Genomic DNA, 20700 nt, shown 5'->3' on the forward strand with positions numbered 1-20700 from the left:
CCCTATAATCGAATGTACGCCAGAAATGGAATAGTGGAATTGAGAGATATATCAAAATATGAATCGATGTGAACCACACTTGACGCATCATATTATGAGAGCAAAGTAACACTACAGCAAATCCAATGAAAATTCGGCATTCTTAATGGGGGCTATACCAATATAAACCAAATACATGTCTCTTGTGGGCGTAAACTATCTCTAAGTCGAAGTTTGAAGTCAAATTTTTGTAACATTGAAATTCGCTTAATCGACTTTGGATGTTTGCCAAAATCAACTATAAAAAGTCAAAAGTTGTTGAGAATGTAGAAAATTTGAAAATCGACCTATTCAAAAAGTCAAATTTTGCAAATTAAAAAAAATTGAAAAATCGACTTTTTGGTTCCGATTTCAACCATTAAATCATAATAGTCCTTTCTGATTTACTTTATTTTTTTATAAAAGTAAAAGTACAGCAATAAATTACTTTTCAAGGCAATTTTCTTCGAAATTGAGAATTTGGTTCGCTGAAGAGTATTTTGGTCCGATTTTGGAAAAAAATTGGCCCAAAATAAAATTTCGTTGTGGCAACGCTGCTATAAATATAAAGCACTCAATCTAACGATGGTATTAAATTTACACGTGCATGTATGGTGTATTATCTATTTGCTATTTTGTTGACAATGGTTTAACTGATATTATTAATGGTCATCATCAGTTTGTTATATTGTTTGCATTTCACGTGTGGGATATTGGAAAGCAATCAAATCAATTTCTATTCAAAGCCACAACAGATGTATCCATGTCAATAGCAAGATTGTTATGTGATTTATGTTACCTTTTTCGCATCCATGGAATATTGGATGAATAGATGATTTACAATTTACGTGTCATTTTACAAAAGTGTAGGATTTCATAATGATGGGACAACCAGTGGTTTTCGCCTTATGCGCGCTTACAAGAGATTCCGTGAAAACAAATCTATGCACTGTGTGATATAAAATATTATTGTATATATTTTTAATTGAAATGAATTGATTTAAATTGAAAATATCATAATGTCATGATGAGTATATCATTATTTTAAAAACGTTTTTACTTGAAACATTGCATAGTTTCTACTTGAAGTCGAGTCTGAATTTGGAAACGATAGAGAAAATGCCCCGGGTAGGGCTTATATAGCGCCAAACACTATTCAAACACTATTTCGCTTAATATTTCAAGTATTTGAAGACGCAAACTATTTGGTGCACAGAAAAAATATCAACAAAATATTCCCAATTAAAAAGTTGATTGAAGTTGAAAACTTTTTCAATTAAAAAATTAATTAATACTATTAAACTTTTTATCAAACTAGAAACATTAAGTCAATTAAGCCAGTGATTAAAAAATTTTAAAATTTCAATTAAAAAATTAATTGATACAATTAACTTTTTAATAAAACTCGGAAGAGTAAGTTAATAAATTATGGATATTTTTTTAAATTCTTAACCCTTTCACTACCGATGTCCACTTAGGAGGACATTCGAAAACGACACCAAACTCCATTTTCCCACTTAGGTTAGGTTAAGTTATGTGGCAGCCCGATGTGTCAGGCTCACTTAGACTATTCAGTCCATTGTGATACCACAGTGATGAAATTTTCCCACTTAGTTTCGATTTATTTCTCTATGTTATTTTAAAGTAGAAGCTTCTATAAATATTTTCCATATTATAAAATGCATTTTTAGAAACTTATTTAACAATGAACGAAAAATACGAAATTTTGAGTGCATTTTTCTATTGTAAGATCCATAAAAAAACAATAGCTGATATTTTTCTGGTTCTTTTTTGTATTTTTTCTCACACTTCGAAAGATATTATAGGCCAAATAGTGTTTATTTTCCATTTGGTCTTGAAGTAATTGAGGTAGGTCCTCAAAATTAGAATTTTTGCTCTAAATGCTGTTAGTGCAAGCATAAAAAGAAGAAAAATTAATGTTTTTAACAGTAGGTTTATTTCAGTAGTTAATTAATTTTTTTTTTTTTGAAACTATGAATTTTTGAATCAAACTAAAAATGATTAAAAATAGTTATAAAAAATGATTGAAATATAGTATAAAGATTACTTAAAAAAATAATTGAATTTTGCAATCAACATCAATTAAAAATTTAATTGAATCATTTAAAAAATTAATTGAAATTTGCTAATGAAATCAATTAATTTTTTAATCAAGTATTTTTTTGATGCTCAATTAAAACTGTGATTGATACTATCATTTTTATCATTAATTAGATCAATTAATTTTGTGATTGAATCTGAAAAAACAATTTTTTGTGTGTGGTAAAAGCTTTAATAATTCCAGAAAATTAACAAAACTTTCTTTAAACTAGGACACAATTTTATTAAAAAATCAGAATGTAAATTAAATTAAAAAAATAGAGTGAAAATTCCATAAATGAGATATGTGTCCTAATTTTTAATTTGGATTTAAATCTGGATAGGTCTTTAAAAAATGTATTTATTTTAAAAGAGCCGCATCTTTGGCTTGGAATCAATACAAAAATCCTTAAAGGAAGGTTATAGCAATCACTTATAAGCCGATCTTCCGATTTGACTTCTTGAACACGTAGGTTAATCTGGATTTGCCAAAAGGTCTATAATTTTTCGCTAATCTGCAATTTTGTCATATACCGATTCTTGAGAGCACAGAAACCCCCACAATCATTCTATTTGACTAAAATTTGAATCGTGGGTTTATTTTGCGGCCTCAAAATCGAATTAGTCGTTTTCGTATTGATATCGGCTAATTATACCATTCACCACTACTGTGGTACAGGATATAATAAGTTTGTGCATTTGTATGTAACGCCAAGAATGACCAGTCTGAGACCCATAGTTTAGTATACCGATCCTCTTAGAAGTAAATTCTGACTCGATTTAGCGATGTCCGTCCGTCTGTACATGTATTTTTGTGTGCAAAGTACACACCGCAGTTTAATTCCGATCATCCTCAAATTTGGCATAAGGTTTTACATTTGCTTAAAGAGATCCCTGTTGATTTTGGAAAAAATAGGTCCATAAATATCTTTCGCTCGATATGCACTTATATGGACCCGAGGCCATATTTTAATATTAATTTTCTTCAAATGTTGCACAAAGTGTATATTTTGTAGTGGTGTCAATGGTGGCATATTCGGTTGAATTTGATTCAGATTTAGATATAGCTCCCATATGTCAATCTTTCGCACGATTTACATTCGTGTGACTACAGAGGCCAAAATTGTTCTACGGTTTAGGTGAAAATTTACAGAGATAGTACAATTGACAGTCTATTTATGCATGCCGTATTTGGTCTAAATCAGTTAAGATTTTGATATAGCTACCGATATGGACTTAATTGGCCCGAGAGCCCACACGCATAGAAAAAACATGTTTGAACATGGTTGCCGCATCCATTTAATGCTTATCTAGAGTAGGTAATTGTCGCGAAAACCATGTATTTTGTCTTTGTAAAAATAATTTTCGAGCGAAGAAAAATATATGATGTTTATAGGTTACGTATAGACATGTCTAGAACCATTACATGGCCATAAAGACCATGTACATTGTTTTCGTGACCATTTAATTTTTAATTTTTTTGCAGCGAAAAGAATTTTATAAAAACATTGAGCAGGTACACACGATTTTCATTTTGCGCGTCAGTCGTGTGTTGATTGTTTCTTGGAATGGACGGAGAATACAGAATTACTGTGTTTTGTGTTAATTTATTTATTCAGAAGTGGCACGTGGTTTTATGTGAACACAAAAAAGGAAAGTGTACTCGTAATGTATGTACCTGTTTTTTTTCTGCATTTTGATATATGGTATCATTTATTTTTATTTGCAGTTACACGATATCTGCGTTTGTTCATTTGCACGACGCAAATATGGAATGATTACTTATTATTGAAAGAGCCAAAATAGAGTGTATAAATATATGTGAAGTTTGTTTGCACAATATTATAAATACAAATAAACAATGAATTAGTTTGTAAATAAATAAAAATAAATAAATAAAGTTAATTTTGGGTTTTCTTTTCTCAAGTGGCGTCCTTTTTTCGACGACGAAAAAGGTTTTTTTCATAAAGATCAAAACATTTTAGGTTGTGACCATGTTATTTTAACCGGAAGAAAAACATTTTTGACGAATACCATAACATTTTAAATCCTGACCATTGTCTGTTAATGGAAACAAAATTATTTTTATCAATATAATAACATTTTAGATGAGGACAATTTTATTTTTCTTTGAACCATGTTCACTGAGCCTACATGGTTGCAGGTGAAAATGTTACATGGTTACATACGCTGAGATATAGCAAAAATTTTCCAAATTCATCTGTAATTGAATATTAATTTTTTACATTGAATAATAAAAATTTCAATACACTTTCAATTTCAACATATTTTCCTAAATATTCTTAATAACTTTTTTCTAAACTACCGATAAAATATTAATAACTTTCATTTAAAATGTTTAATAAACAAACACCAATATATGTCTCAACAAGTAAGGAAAGTCTAAAGTCGGGCGTGGCCGACTATATTATACCCTGCACCACTTTGTAGATGTAAATTTTCGATACCATATCACATCCGTCAAATGTGTTGGGGACTATATATAAAGGTTTGTCCCAAATACATACATTTAAATATCACTCGATCTGGACAGAATTTGATAGACTTTTACAAAATCCATAGACTCAAAATTTAAGTCGGCTAATGCAGTAGGTTGGAACACAATGTTAGTAAAAAATATGGGAAACATTTAAATCTGAAGCAATTTTAAGGAAACTTCGCAAAAGTTTATTTATGATTTATCGCTCGATATATATGTATTAGAAGTTTAGGAAAATTAGAGTCATTTTTACAACTTTTCGACTAAGCAGTGGCGATTTTACAAGGAAAATGTTGGTATTTTGGCTATATTTGGCCAAATTTGGCGCGCATAGCAATAATGCTAATTCTACTCCCTGTGCAAAATTTTAACTAAATCGGAGTTAAAAATTGGCCTCTGTGGTCATACGAGTGTAAATCGGGCGAAAGCTATATATGGGAGATATATTTAAATCTGAACCGATTTCAACCAAATTTGGCGTGCATAGCTACAATGTTAATTCTACTCCCTGTGCAAAATTTCAACTAAATCGGAGCAAAAAATTGGCTTCTGTGGTCATATGAGTGTAAATCGGGCGAAAGCTATATATGGGAGCTATATCTAAATCTGAACCGATTTCAATCAAATTTTGCACACTTAACTGCACTACTAATTGTACTCATAGCGCAAAACCCTGGCTTCTAGGACTATATTAGTCCATATCGGGCGAAAGCTATATATGGGAGCTATATCTAAATCTGAACCGATTTCTATCAAATTTTGCACACTTGACTATACGACTAAGTGTTATGTTTGTGTAAAATTTCAAGCAAATCGGTATAAAACTCTGGCTGCTGGGTCCATATTAGTGCATATCGGGCGAAAGATATATATGGGAGCTATATCTAAATCTGAACCGATTTCTTCCCAAATCAATAGGGTTCTATTCTGACCCAAATTAGGAACATGTGCCAAATTTGAAGGCGATTGGACTTAAATTGCGACCTAGACTTTGATCACAAAAATGTGTTCACAGACAGACGGACGGACGGACGGACAGACGGACATGGTTATATCGACTTAGGGACCCACCCTGAGCATTATTGCCAAAGACACCATGTGTCTATCTCGTCTCCTTCTGGGTGTTACAAACATATGCACTAACTTATAATACCCTGTTCCACAGTGTGGCGCAGGGTATAAAAATCCAAAATATTCCATGCCTTTATATTCCCTTGTTGCATATCTGCTTAAAAGATGCAACAGCCAACGCCAACTATACAACTGAAGCATGCCAAACAAAACCAAGCAAAGCCAAAACATTCCTACAACAACAAAAACACATGTGCCTTTATTGAAAACAATACCTCCTCCAGCCAAATAAACCATCCGCGAATAACAAACACACACACAAACCACTGAAAGAACAAAAATAAAAACCACCCCACGCTCATGTATACACAACATACCCAGCCCCATAGACCTTATAATACATAGGTGAGCCATGGGTGTCAAACTGTGTTTGACAGTTCCGAAGATTAAGAATAAACGAGAAAAATAAGAGCACGCTTACAATCTCTTTCGTTTTGCTTTTTATAGTTTGCCAATTTTACCCAAAATTAGAACGTTTATGACGCAACAGAGGATTTATAAATAAATTAATATATTAAAAGTTCATATTTTAACAAAAAATTGTGACCAAAACCGCGAAAATACGAAATTTAATTTTGAGCAGCATTGCTCTTTACGAACAACACAAAAGCAAGTGCGCGAATGTCAGAAAATTAATTTTTGGAACTGACACATTTTTTTTAAAGAGAATAGTGGATCATCTATGTATTATAAGGTCTATGCCCATCCCTCGCTACCATTTCTCATTAATGCATTACTCTCACTCAAACAAAACTCAAGCAACATCATCTTTACATTAATCACATTCCACTATACCGATAAAGATCTCTGTACTATGCATTAGTTCATCGCATCTGCTGACAATTTACTCTAAGAATAATATTCGTAACATAAAGGCACGCCAGTTTATGAACGATGAAACGTTTAACTTAAAATTTGCAAAAATTTCATGAAATGTTATCTACCATTTTTGACGAAAATGTCTATAAATTTAATTACATGTGAACTGAAAATATTTCATTGGGTAATTTTCTACAATTATTAACTATAGGAATTGTCAGTAAGAAATTGCTATCCACTTTCAAGTTAACTTTTCGTAAAAAAAAATATTTTCTCATACAAAAAAATCTTATAGTAAATTGCACTTACTATTTAGAAAGTACTTTACATTTCACAAGTAGTTTTATAGCATAGCATGACAAACGAATTTTTAACTACCAGTTAAGAAATTTTTAAGGAAATTTCCATCGTATTTTGTAGGCCATGAACTAAACGATTGCTACTTAGAATTTGTAAAATTTCCTTTCGAGTAGTTAATTTTCGTTGAAGATGCGAAAAATGAACTAAAATTCTGGAAAATTCTTGTAATAATTGATTGTAAAAATCTTCTTAAATTTACGAGGCACTTTTTTCTGTGCGCCGTTCCATAAGGCTCCAATTGTGTAAATTCGTACGATTTGGTCAAATATTATCTCAAAACCCATAAATGACCATCTATCTTGGAGAGATCTAACCTATATCCGTGTAAAATCACCACTGATAAGTAGTAAAAATTGTAAAATTTGTAATGCCTAAAATTTATCTATACCTCTAATATATATGTATCGCCCGATTAATCGTAAATGCACTTTTGCACAATTGAATAAAAATTTCTTTAAATATTTTTCATTACTTTTTTTACTAAAATCGTCCCCATACGTTAGATTTAAAATTTAAGTGCAGAGATTTCGTAGAAATGTAAATAATTTTGTCCAAATCGGTTCAGATTCAAATTCATTACTTGTTTTTATCCTCACAAAACGAAATTTTAGACGATGTTTCCAATGTCTTATTGGTAAAGTTGTTTCTATAAAGGAATTAAAAATCTTTGTTTATGGTACCCGTTTCCACTTTTATCGAGTTAAACAATTTGACTAGATTTTCAAAAAGAAAAGTCGATTGTCCAATTTTGAATATTATAATAATTCGATTTTGATTTTTTTAAAACACGTCGATTAGTCAAAAATTAAGTTTCGCGCTTTAGTACACTGAAAAAAAGTTAACTGTTTTATAGGAAGAATGAACTACCTCGAGCGAAAATTTAACTATTTTGTACTCCATGTTTTGAGATTTCCACGAAGTGTTGTTAAAACCAGGAAAATTTTGTACCATGTTGTACTTTTTAACTGTTGTAAATTACTCCCTCTCATTAAAGAAAAAATTAACTAGAAGTAAATAAAAAAATCATTGGCGCCAAATCATGACCATTTAACCATACAGTAGTTCATTCTTACTATTTTTGGGAATCGTACGAAAATTTTCATTTGTTTTAGTTAAAAATGAACTTATGTGTACGGTCATTGAACTTTATACTCGCGTTTAGTTCATAAAATGTTTGGGACGTACTTAAAAAAAAACGAAAATTTCATTGGACTGTGGAAATTTTCGCAAAAAATAATAAAATTGAACTACAAACAAATAATTTTTTTGCAATAAAAATAAGTTAAATTTGGCGTTAGTTTAACTACGGAAATCACTAATCTACTCAAAAATTCACGATGATCAAGAATAAATATTGAAATATATTTTGAAATAAAATTCTAACCGTGTCGGTCAAAGACTCTACCTTCAAATATTATAAATAATTTAAAATGATACATATTTAATATACGAGTATGCGAGATTTCATTCTTTCAATGACATATTTACCCTTGTCTTCTTCCATTTCTTATCATAAAGTCATTTCGATTCGCCTATGCTGACCTTCACCCAATTTGTTTAGTTGATAGCTTAGCCCCTTAAAGTATGCTTCAGATTTGTTTTCTTTCATCGGCCCAAGTCCATTCACATCGGTGGAATGTGTTGTTTAAATAATCGCATACATATTTGAATTGAACATCTGTTAAAACCAGATTAAATTCTTCAAATAATTTTATAATGTGCTCATTCTCGAATAAATAAAATATCTTGAACACGACGAATTTATGATAGATAACGCGAATATACCCCATAGTGACAACAATGACGTTTTTATCCAATTTCATGTCTGGTTAAATTAATCAAGTGTCAAAACTGTCACTTGCAGAACATTGCTTTGCTTTGACGTGTTAGCTTTAAACAAGCAGGTCCACGGAAGGCTCTATTTATTCAAATCTTTCAAACAAAATTATGATATCCAGATTTATCTTTTCAGTAATGATTAAAGAGTATTGCATTGAATTACTTTTGTTTTCAAAAGAATATATCAATCCCATAATCGAGGAAGACGTCTCGGCCATTTCAAGAGCTACAGGATATTATAATTGGACACAACAGCATAGAACCTCAATTATGCCTCAGCGTCATCCAAAATTTTGGCCATCGGATGGAGGTGTGCAATTTGTCCCAATTTTTTTATCTCTACATAACTGCATTCGTAATGAAAAGAAATTATAATAGTTTTTACAAATTTTTCATCCATGATTTTAAAAAGATGATTATCCCAAATTTTAAAAGGCATAATCTTATTTTCAAAAGTCTCTTCTAGTGTTAGTCTTAAAGTGTACCGAACACACACAGAGAAGAAACATGATTGTCACAATCATATTCGAAGAGCAAAATAATATGATAGGAGCTATTTTTGCGGCGACCATGTAACATTTTCACTTGGTTCAGTGAACATAGTTCAAAGAAAAATAAAATTGTCCTCATCTAAAATGTTATTATATTGACAAAAAGAATTTTGTTTGAATCCAAAGACAATGGTCACGATCGAAAATGTTATGGTATTCGTCAAAAATGTTTTTCTTCCAGTTAAAAGAACATTGTCACAAACTAAAATGTTTTGATCTTTTCGTCGTCGACAAAAGGACGCCACTTGAGAAAAGAAGACACAAAATTAACTTTATTTATTTGATATTTATAAACTAATTCATTGTTTATTTGTCTAATAATATAATTTCGGAATATATTCTAAAGACCTGGAGCTTCGAATAGCGAAAAGATTACCTAATCACTGTAGTGTTTTTCAGGCTGAATTTGACGTCTGTAAGTCAAAATTTGACGTCTGTAAGTCAATTAGTTTCTGAGATAGAGCGTCTTTTGTGGAACAACTTTTGTTATTGTGAAAAAATGGAAAAAAAGGAATGATAAAATACTGTTTTCTGAAGGGGAAAAATACGGTGGAAGCAAAAACTTGGCTTGATAATGAGTTTCCGGACTCTGCCCCAGGGAAATAAACAATAATTGATTGGTATGCAATATTCAAGTGTGGTGAAATGAGCACGGAGGACGGTGAACGCAGTGGACGCCCGAAATAGGTGGTTACCGACGAAAACATCAAAAAAAATCCACCAAATGATTTTGAATGACCGTAAAATGAAGTTGATCGAGATAGCAGAGGCCTTAAAGATATCAAAGGAACGTGTTGGTCATATCATTCATCAATATTTGGATATGCGGAAGCTCTGTGCAAAATGGGTGCCGCGCGAGCTCACATTTGACCAAAAACAACAACGTGTTGACGATTATGAGCGGTGTTTGCAGCTGTTAACTCGTAATACATCCGAGTTTTTCCATCGATATGTGACAATGGATGAAATATGGCTCCTTCACTACACTCCTGAGTCCAATCGACAGTCGGCTGAGTGGACAGCGACCGGTAAACCGTCTCCGAAGCGTGGAAAAACTCAAAAGTCCGCTGGCAAAGTAATGGCCTCTGTTTTTTGGGATGCGCATGGAATAATTTTTATCGATTATCTTGAGAAGGGAAAAACCATCAACAGTGACTATTATATGGCGTTATTGGAGCGTTTGAAGGTCGAAATCGCGGCAAAACGGCCCCATATGAAGAAGAAAAAAAGTGTTGTTCCACCAAGACAACGCACCGTGCCACAAGTCATTGAGAACGATGGCAAAAATTCATGAATTGGGCTTCGAATTGCTTCCCCACCTACCGTATTCTCCAGATCTGGCCCCAGCGACTTTTTCTTGCTCTCAGACCTCAAAAGGATGATCGCAGGGAAAAAATTTGGCTGCATTGAAGAGGTGATCGCCGAAACTGAGGCCTATTTTGAGGCAAAACCGAAGGAGTACTACCAAAATGGTATCAACATATTGGAAGGTCGTTATAATAGTTGTATCGCTCTTGAAGGGAACTATGTTGAATAATAAAAACGAATTTTGACAAAAAAAATGTGTTTTCTTTGTTAGACCCGGGACTTATAAACTTTCCAACAAGACTCAGCACTCAACCAAGAAATATGTTACTTAAAAATAAGGTTCCTACTTTCATTTCTACCGCTCAATAGGCACCAATATCTCCGGATCTCAATCCGTTGGCCTATTTCGCATAGGGCATTTTAGAGTGTAAGATTGACACTAAAAAATTCAATAGTGTCGATCATCTTAAAACGGCGCCAAAAATGGGCCAAAATACCGTAGATCCGCTTTCATACAGCGTGGGATGCCTTTGTCGGCAATTTTAACCCTTTCACTACCGAAATAAACCTAATGATGAAAACTTTTATTTTTCTTCTTTTTTTACTTGTACTAACAGCATGTAGAACAAAAATTGTAATTTTGAAAACCTACCTCAATTACTTCAAGAGCTATATGAGCTTGTTCTGAAAACTTCATTCTTGAATTGTGACCAAATGGCCTTACGAAAATAAGCGCTATTTGTCCTATAATATCTTTCAAAGTGTGAGAAAAAATACAAAAAGGAACCCGTACAAATATCAGCTATAGTTTTTGTATAAATGTCCATTTACTAGAAACATACAGTACAAAAATTGTCTCAAATTTTCGTATTTTTCGTTTATTGTTAAAGAAGTTTATAAAAATGTATTTTAGACCTCACCAATATGGACAATATATAGCTTATTTAGATGAAAGCCTCTACTTTAAAATAACATCGAGAAATAAATCGAAACTAAGTGGGAAAATATAATTTGGTGTCTTTTTCGAATGTCCTTCTAAGTGGACATCAGTAGTGAAAGGGTTAAGGCCATAATTCGTGCCAAAGGCAGCCAATTCGAACAAATCTAAATCGATGTTATTTCTGTAATTTTTTGCTTTTGAACAATAAATTTAAAAATATAGCTCATGCATAACATATCAGCCACCCTGTTAAACTAAACACTTTTGCTCCATTGTCTATAATGCATTTGTTTTTTAAACCAAGATAATTTCATGAAAATTCTGTAATTAAATAATTTACTAATGTTGACTCACTACAATCTCAAGTAAATGTTATCTAAAATTCAAAAAAAAAAAAACAGAAAACAACACAAAAATCCAAAAAGACAACAATAAGATTTTAGGCTCAATATGCCCCCATCTGTTATGAATATTTGTCATTACGTTGAATATATCAACAATTCGTAATTATATACATTCTTTTTTTTCAAGTGAGAAAGTAGTTGATTTGTTTCGTAAAAAAAAGAAAATCAAACAAACAATAAAAACAAAACTGATGCATAGGAAGTTCTCATAGTAGCATCATAATCAGCTTCATTCTTTGCAACAATTCTGAGGAAGCATTGTAGCGGGTACTATGCAATGATCTGTGACCACTGAGTAGGGGTACACAGACCTGTGGGTAACCAGACGGACAAAAAAACTTCTTCGTACCGAACGAAATGCAAACGAAATCGAAATATGAGATACTGTCGCAAAGCAAAAACAAAACCAAAATACAAAACGATCAACGTCGACGACGTTGTCAAGAGTAAAAAAATAGAATGTAAATAAAAACGTCGTAATGTTAAGTGGAGGCGAAGCTGATTTACACCCTATAAAAACTTTAGTTTAATGAAATTCTTCCAATCTCAATGCATACGCTCGATTCAAAAATCATAGGCCCAAAAAGGAATTAAAAACTCTCAATAATTTACTGCCTGTTCATTAAACACAAAATCGACTGAGACGAATCGTTCGTCTAGATTGACACTAAAATAACTTTAGATATATTTGCCAGAAAATCCTGAAATTAGTCATGAACACATTATATATGATGTACGATCGAATACCGAAACAAGTGGGATTCCACAGAGTCTGGTTTTCGAGATATCAATATGGGGTTTTTTGACGAATCGTTTGTCTCGAGGCGAACGAAAATTCCACGAACAGGCAGTTAGTATTTAAAAAAATTAACTAACTAAGGAAAGACTAAAATCGGGTGGGTCCAACTATATTATATCCTTAGGTTAGGCTAAGGTAGACCGATACAGCATATATAGGGACAATATGCAGTGTCGCTGATATTTATTGCAACCAACTTCAGGTTGCTGTTACTTCTAAACCTCTCGTCTGATAGATTTATTCCAGTGACAGTTCCTTTTTTGTTTACAAACTTAAAAATGCACTTTGATCTATTGTATTCAGAACAAAAGTTATTTGTGGTAGAATTCCAACCACAGTGGCTATAGCTAGATCTCTCCAGCATTTAAATGTGAATAAGTATTTTGTTTTCGTTCCATTGTTGCATCGCGTCCAAAAATAGACGAAAAAACGGTAACAACACCAAAATAGATCCGAAAAATGAAGACCAGATTTGATCGAAACCTACGCCGCAGAAAAATAGCTCGTGAATTGAATATTTTTCGTGCCGCATGTGATGGATTTGTACGCCATAATTCGTGCCAATGGTGGCCAAATCGAAAAAGTCTAAACTGATTCTAAAAATTTGATGTTATTTCCACCATTTCTTGATTTCGAACAATACAATTTAAAAATTTAGCATTCTGAATTTTTAACAGAAAAATACTTCATCAGGTAAAATGGCCAAAAATATAGACAGATAAAAGGATATCGACGCAGAATGTAGTTCTATGTTTAGACGATTGGTATTAGAGGTGTGCGCGTGACACGAAATTTTCGTGACACGCGTGAATCACGTGAGTCGTGAACAAAATTTTAAGGAACTCTCGTGAATGTGCGTGAATGGGACTAAAATGAATATGTAGTGCGTGTAAAATAAAATCGGTTCGTGAGTGTGCGTGAATAAAATCTCTGCAAAAAAAAAAAAAATCATATTCGAAGAGCAAAATAATACGATAGGAGCTATTTTTGCGGCAACCATGAACATGGTTCTAAGAAAAATAAAATTGTCCTCATCTAAAATGTTATTATATTTATAAAAAGAATTTTGTTTCCATTAAGAGACAATGGTCACGATCTAAAATGTTATAGTATTCGTCAAAAATGTTTTTCTTCCAATTAAAAGAACATGGTCGCAACCTAAAATGTTTTGATCTTTATGAAAAAACTTTTTTCGTCGTCGAAAAAAGGACGCCACGTCGGTACATGATTTGTCTCAAATTCTATCATTTAAATTTGTTTGTGGCATTTGAGAACGATTTAAATGCTTATTGCCAACATATATTTTTCTCCGCTCGAAAATTATTTTTACAAAGACAAAATACATGGTTTTCGCGACAACTACCTACTCTAGATAAGCATTAAATGGATGCGGCAACCATGCCCAAACATGGCTTTCAGACTAATCCTTTTTGGTGCTACATACAAATGCGCAAACTTATACCCTGTACCACAGAAATAGTATATAGTGAAACCCAGTGTTGCCAGTATTTTTCTGGCTCTTCTCCCCAAATTATGACGCTTTCGTCCCCGAAAACCCATAAATTTAAATAAAAATTTCTCACAAAATTCCCCAATATATTTTTGACAAGTATTTATGGAAAAAATAAAGAAATAGGCTCTGCGGTGGAATATTGGTAATGATTTAAAAATTGAAAAAATATATAAAATTTATTATCAGCTGCAATAAGATCAAAATGTCGAAACACAACACCGGGAGACTGGCTACTGTCTGCCAAATATTCCAAGAATGAAAATGGGAGTTCGAGGCCATGTATTTATGGATGAACATTTATTTCTAAGTACCCAATAAATAAAATTGGTTGGTAGATACTTATAAAGGCAAACCATCTTCATTGTTTCTATATTTATGGTATAAATTGTCCAAATCAGTGATGAACACCGATAACAGGGCAACACTTAGGCTCGATACTCACGATATGATTTCACAATTATAGAAAAATGACTTAACCTAGTTGAGTAAAATTAAAAAAAAATTAAATTATTGCATACCAGATTTATTATACTGGAAATTCCCTGCCAAATTTCCAATTCCCCAAAAATTTCGTCCGCCTTCACGAAAAAATATGGTGCGATTGCTAAAATGTTTATTCAATTATCCACTTATCGATATTTTAAATTGTTTCAAATGTACTAAAGAAACCCGCATATAGTAACTTACAATGTAGGGTACTACAACAACACATATGTGAGCTCTATAAAAAAAAAAATAAACTGAAATTCATAACGAAATTTCAGTCAGATCTTGAGCATGGACGTGCACATAAGCGGAATTTGTTAAAACCGTAGCTTAGAATAGAATTGAAAATAAAAAACCCTAAACACGAGCCAAGAGATCACTTAAAAATTTCTTTCAATAGAAAATTAAAAAATAAATACAAGTATAAAAAACCAACAAAGTGAATAAATTTCAACCTTTACTTGAAAACAAAACTACAATAAAAGCCTAAATATGTCACACAAAGAAGGTTACGACGATATTGATAAAATTCCTCGATGTGCCACCACCAACACTATAAGCCTGCACGTGCCACCATTTGATCGACAAATCTCATTATCCGATCCAAATATTTATAATAAATCTCACAGACATTTTGACAATAACAAATCGAATATTAGTTTAAGTAATGGTATTAGTATCGGTTCCATATGCCTGATACGTCCTTCATCAGTGCAATCGGACGATGGCACTACAGCCAGTTTGGTTCCCGGTTCAACATCCGAATATTGCTGCTGTCCTCTGGCTTATCGCAAGGAACGTTCTCTATTTGTGCTATTTGTGATATTTTATATGGCGTTTTTGGTAGGAGGTTCCCTTGTATTTCGATATATTGAACATCCTGTGGAGTTGAAAGAACGAGCTGCAATTCTCATGCAACGAAATCAATTCCTGACAAAATACGCCCAAGTAAAAGGTAAAAACTAATATTTGTTTTTTTTTTTTTTTTTTGTATTGAGCTTTAATTCAAGAGGAAAAAGTTAGATATAAAATTAAGCAATATATTTTTGTGGTGATATTTTATTTTAGTTTTTTTGATTTCAAAATAATTTTAATCAAATTCGTATAATTTAACGTAACTTATGTTTTAATATCAAACAAAAAAAATAAAATTCGGTTTTTGCGTATATAATTAAATTGAGTTTGATTTAGACTATTTTATGTATTATTTTTAATTTATTTTGGGTAATTTTAGTTCAATTTAATTATATATAAATTATTTATAATATATTTATTATCTAAAGAATCAATGTTTTGTTGCTTAGTTTGATTTGAATTTATTTAATTTTATTTGTTATATTTAATTAATTTTATTTTAAAAGTGGACAGTTGTCGTGAGAGGATTATAACACCCCAGCAAAAAAAGCGTCGCCAAAAAAATAATGAAAATGTTCTTTTTGGATCTGGAAGTGGTGCAAAATTGACGCAGAAGCGATGAATTTAACATGGGCATGTCATAGGACGGAAGTCCTCCATTTCAATAGCCGTTGCACTGAATTTGCATCACGTCTTTAGGTGTGATCCGAATTCAATGTTTTGGGTGAATATTAAAAAATTCTGTGATATTTTGTCAAATAAATAATTTTTATAATTTTTAATGGATTTTAACGCTTGTCGGAAACGTTTGTTTTTTTGTATTGTCAAAAAGGTACAATTTTTTCAATTGAATTCAGCATTTTTTTCGACAAAATTTAAATGATTTGTACCATTTTAAAAAAAGTTAAAATTACCCATTAAAAGTATGAACAAATCAAGTTATAAACATTTGAATTAAAATAACTTCCTGGGTAGTTAAAATAAAGAACATCATTGGGAGTGCATCTTCTGGAAGTGGAACTTCCAAATTTTTTTGCTGGGACATTAAATTTAACCTTTCATAACTGAACACCACCCAAATGTGGACAAAATTTTGATGGCAATGGGTGTCCACTTCTGAGAGGTTTCACAGTAGTTTAATTTAATTAAATTTATTTGACTTCAGTTGAATTTAGTTAATTTAATTTATTTTAATTTTATATACATTGATATTGTATAATTTAATTTATCAATTAATACAGTGAATTTAAGTTACTTCATTTCATCATCAATATATGTTATTTTAATTTCTTGTTTTTGAATATAATTTAATTTAACTTAATTTAGTTTATTTGAACAATTGATTTAATTTGAATAAATTTATTTTAGTTTAGAATTAAACAAAATTCTATTAAAACTCATTTAATTAATTTTTTTTTCATTTTATATATGTTTGTTTTCACACAGTTTGGAGCAATTTAGTTTAATGTATAAATAAGTACATAGCAAAAAATATATATGTTTTTCTTCAACCACGAAATCAATTGTTAATTTAAATTTCTTCAGTCAAGGAAACGAAATGAAGGAAACAAAGAGTTCTAATTTCAAAAATATTTTAGCGTCGTACGAAGTGTACGATGTGCGTAAAATTAACAAATTTTAGAAATTGTGGGAAATTTAGGAAATCCTTATAATAATTTGTGTATATTTTTTAATTTTTTAACTCATTTAACTAACGTACGCAAAAATTGATTGAAATCAGGGAAACTTTCTCAAAACATAATTATTTCTTGAAGTAAAATAGAGTTAAATTGGTTTTAGTGCCCTAGAGGGTTCACTTTTTTTTTGTAGTGTACCCATAGTAGGATTGTTTGTGCTTTTTGTGAATTTAAAGTAATCTACGTGATTTTAATTTAATTAAATAAAATTTTGTATGTTTTAAATTTACATAAACTATTCACATCGTACAAAATAATTCTTTGTAATATAGTGTTATAATAAAATATTTATTTCTGTTGTTGGATTCAAGAATAAGGCAGCCAATTTTTATAGATTTGCTTTCCCTAGGAAAAAAATCGCTATTTTAAACAAAGTCTGGTTTTCAAAGAAGCCTTTTTGTTGTAAACAATAGATGTATTGTAAATGTTTTATTTGCACTTACAACAATTATAAATTATTAGGTATTGCTTATAGGTATTGATTATAGTTTTAACAACTGGTCAAATATTTCTCGCACAGAAGCAGCTGTAAAAACTCATTATTTAAAAGCAAATGGATTAATTTATACCCAATACCACTTTTATGTTCAATAGGCGGAAATTTAAATAAAATTTCCCATAAGAATTGTATTATAAATATTATTTGGAAAGTAAATACTTTGAAAAAAAAAACTAAATGACTCATGGGGTGTAAGATGATAAGTGAGTTCTGTGGCAACAATTCCCATAGATCAATTTAGTGCCACACATGTGTAGAAGCGTTTGATGTCTTTAGACCCTAAATCCGTCATCGATTAACAATTTGAAACGCTGATTCCCGTGATTAAAAAAAAAATATTTCTAAAAACAAAGATTATGATATCTAAATTTTATGGCGCAAATTGCTATAAAACAAGTAAGGAAAGTCTAAAGTCGGGCGGGTCCGACTATATTATACCCTGCACCACTTTGTGATCTACATTTTCGATACCATCTGAAATCCTTCAAATTTGTTGGTAAGCTATATATAAAGGTTTATGTTCCCATATACATACATTTAAATCTGAACCGACAATATATTTAAGGCTTCTTAGTGGACAATATATTAAGACTTCTTAGAAAATCTATTGACTTAAAATTTAAAAACAAGTATATACAGCAGTAAGTTCGGCCGGGCCGAATTTTAAATACCCACCACCATGAACCAAATATTAGGGTTTCCTTTGAAATTTCAGGAGGGCTTGAGGACACTTCCCGAAGATAAATTTAAAGATTTCACCTATGAGGACTATATCAGATTCTGGATTTATAAGAACCATTTTTGTTTGAGTTTTAGAGGAATCATTAACATCTCTTGTAAGTGTGCAAGAAAATTATAAAATAACGTCTTGATTTGAAATCTTAAATCTGTAGATTTTCACCCGAGAAGTAAAATCTGGAAATTTTACATTGAGTTTCAAACAATTTTCATGATAAGTGTGCCTTCTATACCCTCAAGAAGTGAAGTCGGTCTATATGGAGGCATTAATAAATGGACCGATAAAAACTTAATCCGATACACGTTCTTGTAAGCCTAAAATACCAGAATATTTACAATTTCAGGCAAATCGGATAAAAACTACTGTTTCTAGAAACCCAAGAAGTTAAATCGGGAGATCGTTCTTATGGGGGATATACTAAAATATGGACCGATACTCAGTTTTCAGTTCACCTCTTTATGGCCAGAAAATACCTCCAGATTTCCAATTTCAGGCAAATTGAATAAACACTTCGGATTCTAGAAGCCTAAGAAGTAAAATCGGGATATCGGTCTATATGGGGGCTATACCAAAACATGGACCGATACTCACCGTTTGTGGCACACCTCTTTATGGACCTAAAATACCTATAAATTTCCAATTTCAGGCAAATTGTATATAAACTACGGATTCTATAAACCCAAGATGTAAAGTCGGGAGATCGGTCTATATGGGGGCCAAGGCCGTATTCAGGGGGGGATGGGGGGATCAACCCCCCACCGAAATGAAATATATATATATATATATATATATATATATATATATATATATATATATATATATATATATATATATATATATATATATATATATATATATATATATATATATATATATATATATATATATATATATATATATATATATATATATATATATATATATATATATATATATATATATATATATATATATATATATATATATATATATATTTTTAGCTGCATAAAAAAATCTTATCGAATATGTTGAAGAAAAGCTGGAGGTTTTATTTTGAAAAACGCTTACCTATAAAACTTGCACAAATCATAGAATACTAGTTGAAAAGCCCGTCAAACGACGGTCGAAAAAAAAACGAATTGTTTTTGTTCTCGCACCACAAATTTCATTTTTGGAAAATGTATTTCTGCTTTTTATGTGTGTTTGTTGTTCTTTTTGCGAACATGGCTCGCTTTGTTTGGCCATAGCAACAACAACGAAACAGCCAAACACACATACAGTATGTCAAGAAAGTCTTTTGACATTGCCAAATATTTCAAATTCCAGAAATGGTTGAAATATTAAATATTTTATTTTTTGCAGCAATGCTGTGTACGTATGTATACTTTGCAAAATACATAATAAAATATTTTTTTAAATTTCATTATATTTAATTTTGGAACAAAACATAATTTTTAACCTATTGTCAAAACACTTTCTTGACATACTGTATGTAAATGAAATGGCACAAAACCTGCGAAAAGAACCTGCCTAATTCAGCGATGGAAGCACTTGGAGAGTGCAATAAAGAGATATTTCCAAACGTGCACATTCTTTTAAAAATTTTTGTCACTTTGCCAGTTACTCAGGGATGGAAAATACAATTTTTAAGAAAGTAAAAAAAAGGTATTTTTTGGGCGGAAAGGTACTTTTTACTAAATTTCAACAAAAATTTCACTGGAAGATTATTGTCAAGAGACTGAATTTTAAAGAAAATAAAATTTTGACAAAATTTTCTATATAAATAAAATTTTGACAAAATTTTCTATATAAATAAAATTTTGCAAAAATTTTCTATAGAAATAAAATTTTGCAAAAAAAATTCTATAGAAAAAAAATTTTGCAAAATTTTTTCTATAGAAATAAAATTTTGCAAAAATTTCCTATAGAAATAAAATTTTTACAAAATTTTCAATTGAAATAAAATTTTCACAAAATTTTCTATAAAAATAAAATTTTGCAAAAATTTTATATAGAAATAAAAATTTGACAACATTTTCTACCGAAATAAAAAATCGATAATATCGAATAAAATCCTGTTTTTGACTATGTCTTTTACAAAATCGAGATTTTCTTCCCACATGAACATGTCTGTTTTGCCACATTTGTAAAAGACTATTAGCA

At 31.0% G+C, this 20700-nt stretch overlaps 1 protein-coding gene across 2 annotated transcripts in view; it reads left to right on the plus strand.

Annotated features, from left to right (window-relative positions):
• The window catches only part of LOC142228366 (potassium channel subfamily K member 1-like), an 81211-nt gene that overhangs the window by 50485 nt on the left and 10026 nt on the right, over positions 1-20700 (plus strand). Inside the window, exon 1 of one of the 2 annotated variants that reach the window (XM_075298775.1) lies at positions 15052-15723. The exons of the other annotated variant lie outside the window; for it this stretch is intronic. Coding sequence (XP_075154890.1) covers positions 15261-15723 — 463 coding nt within the window. The 5' untranslated portion in view covers positions 15052-15260. Of the gene's footprint in view, positions 1-15051; positions 15724-20700 lie in introns of those variants that run through there. 2 annotated transcript variants of the gene reach the window in all.

Source organism: Haematobia irritans, chromosome 3 (assembly GCF_050003625.1).
Source record: "Haematobia irritans isolate KBUSLIRL chromosome 3, ASM5000362v1, whole genome shotgun sequence".
NCBI classification, from domain to species: Eukaryota; Metazoa; Arthropoda; class Insecta; order Diptera; family Muscidae; genus Haematobia; species Haematobia irritans.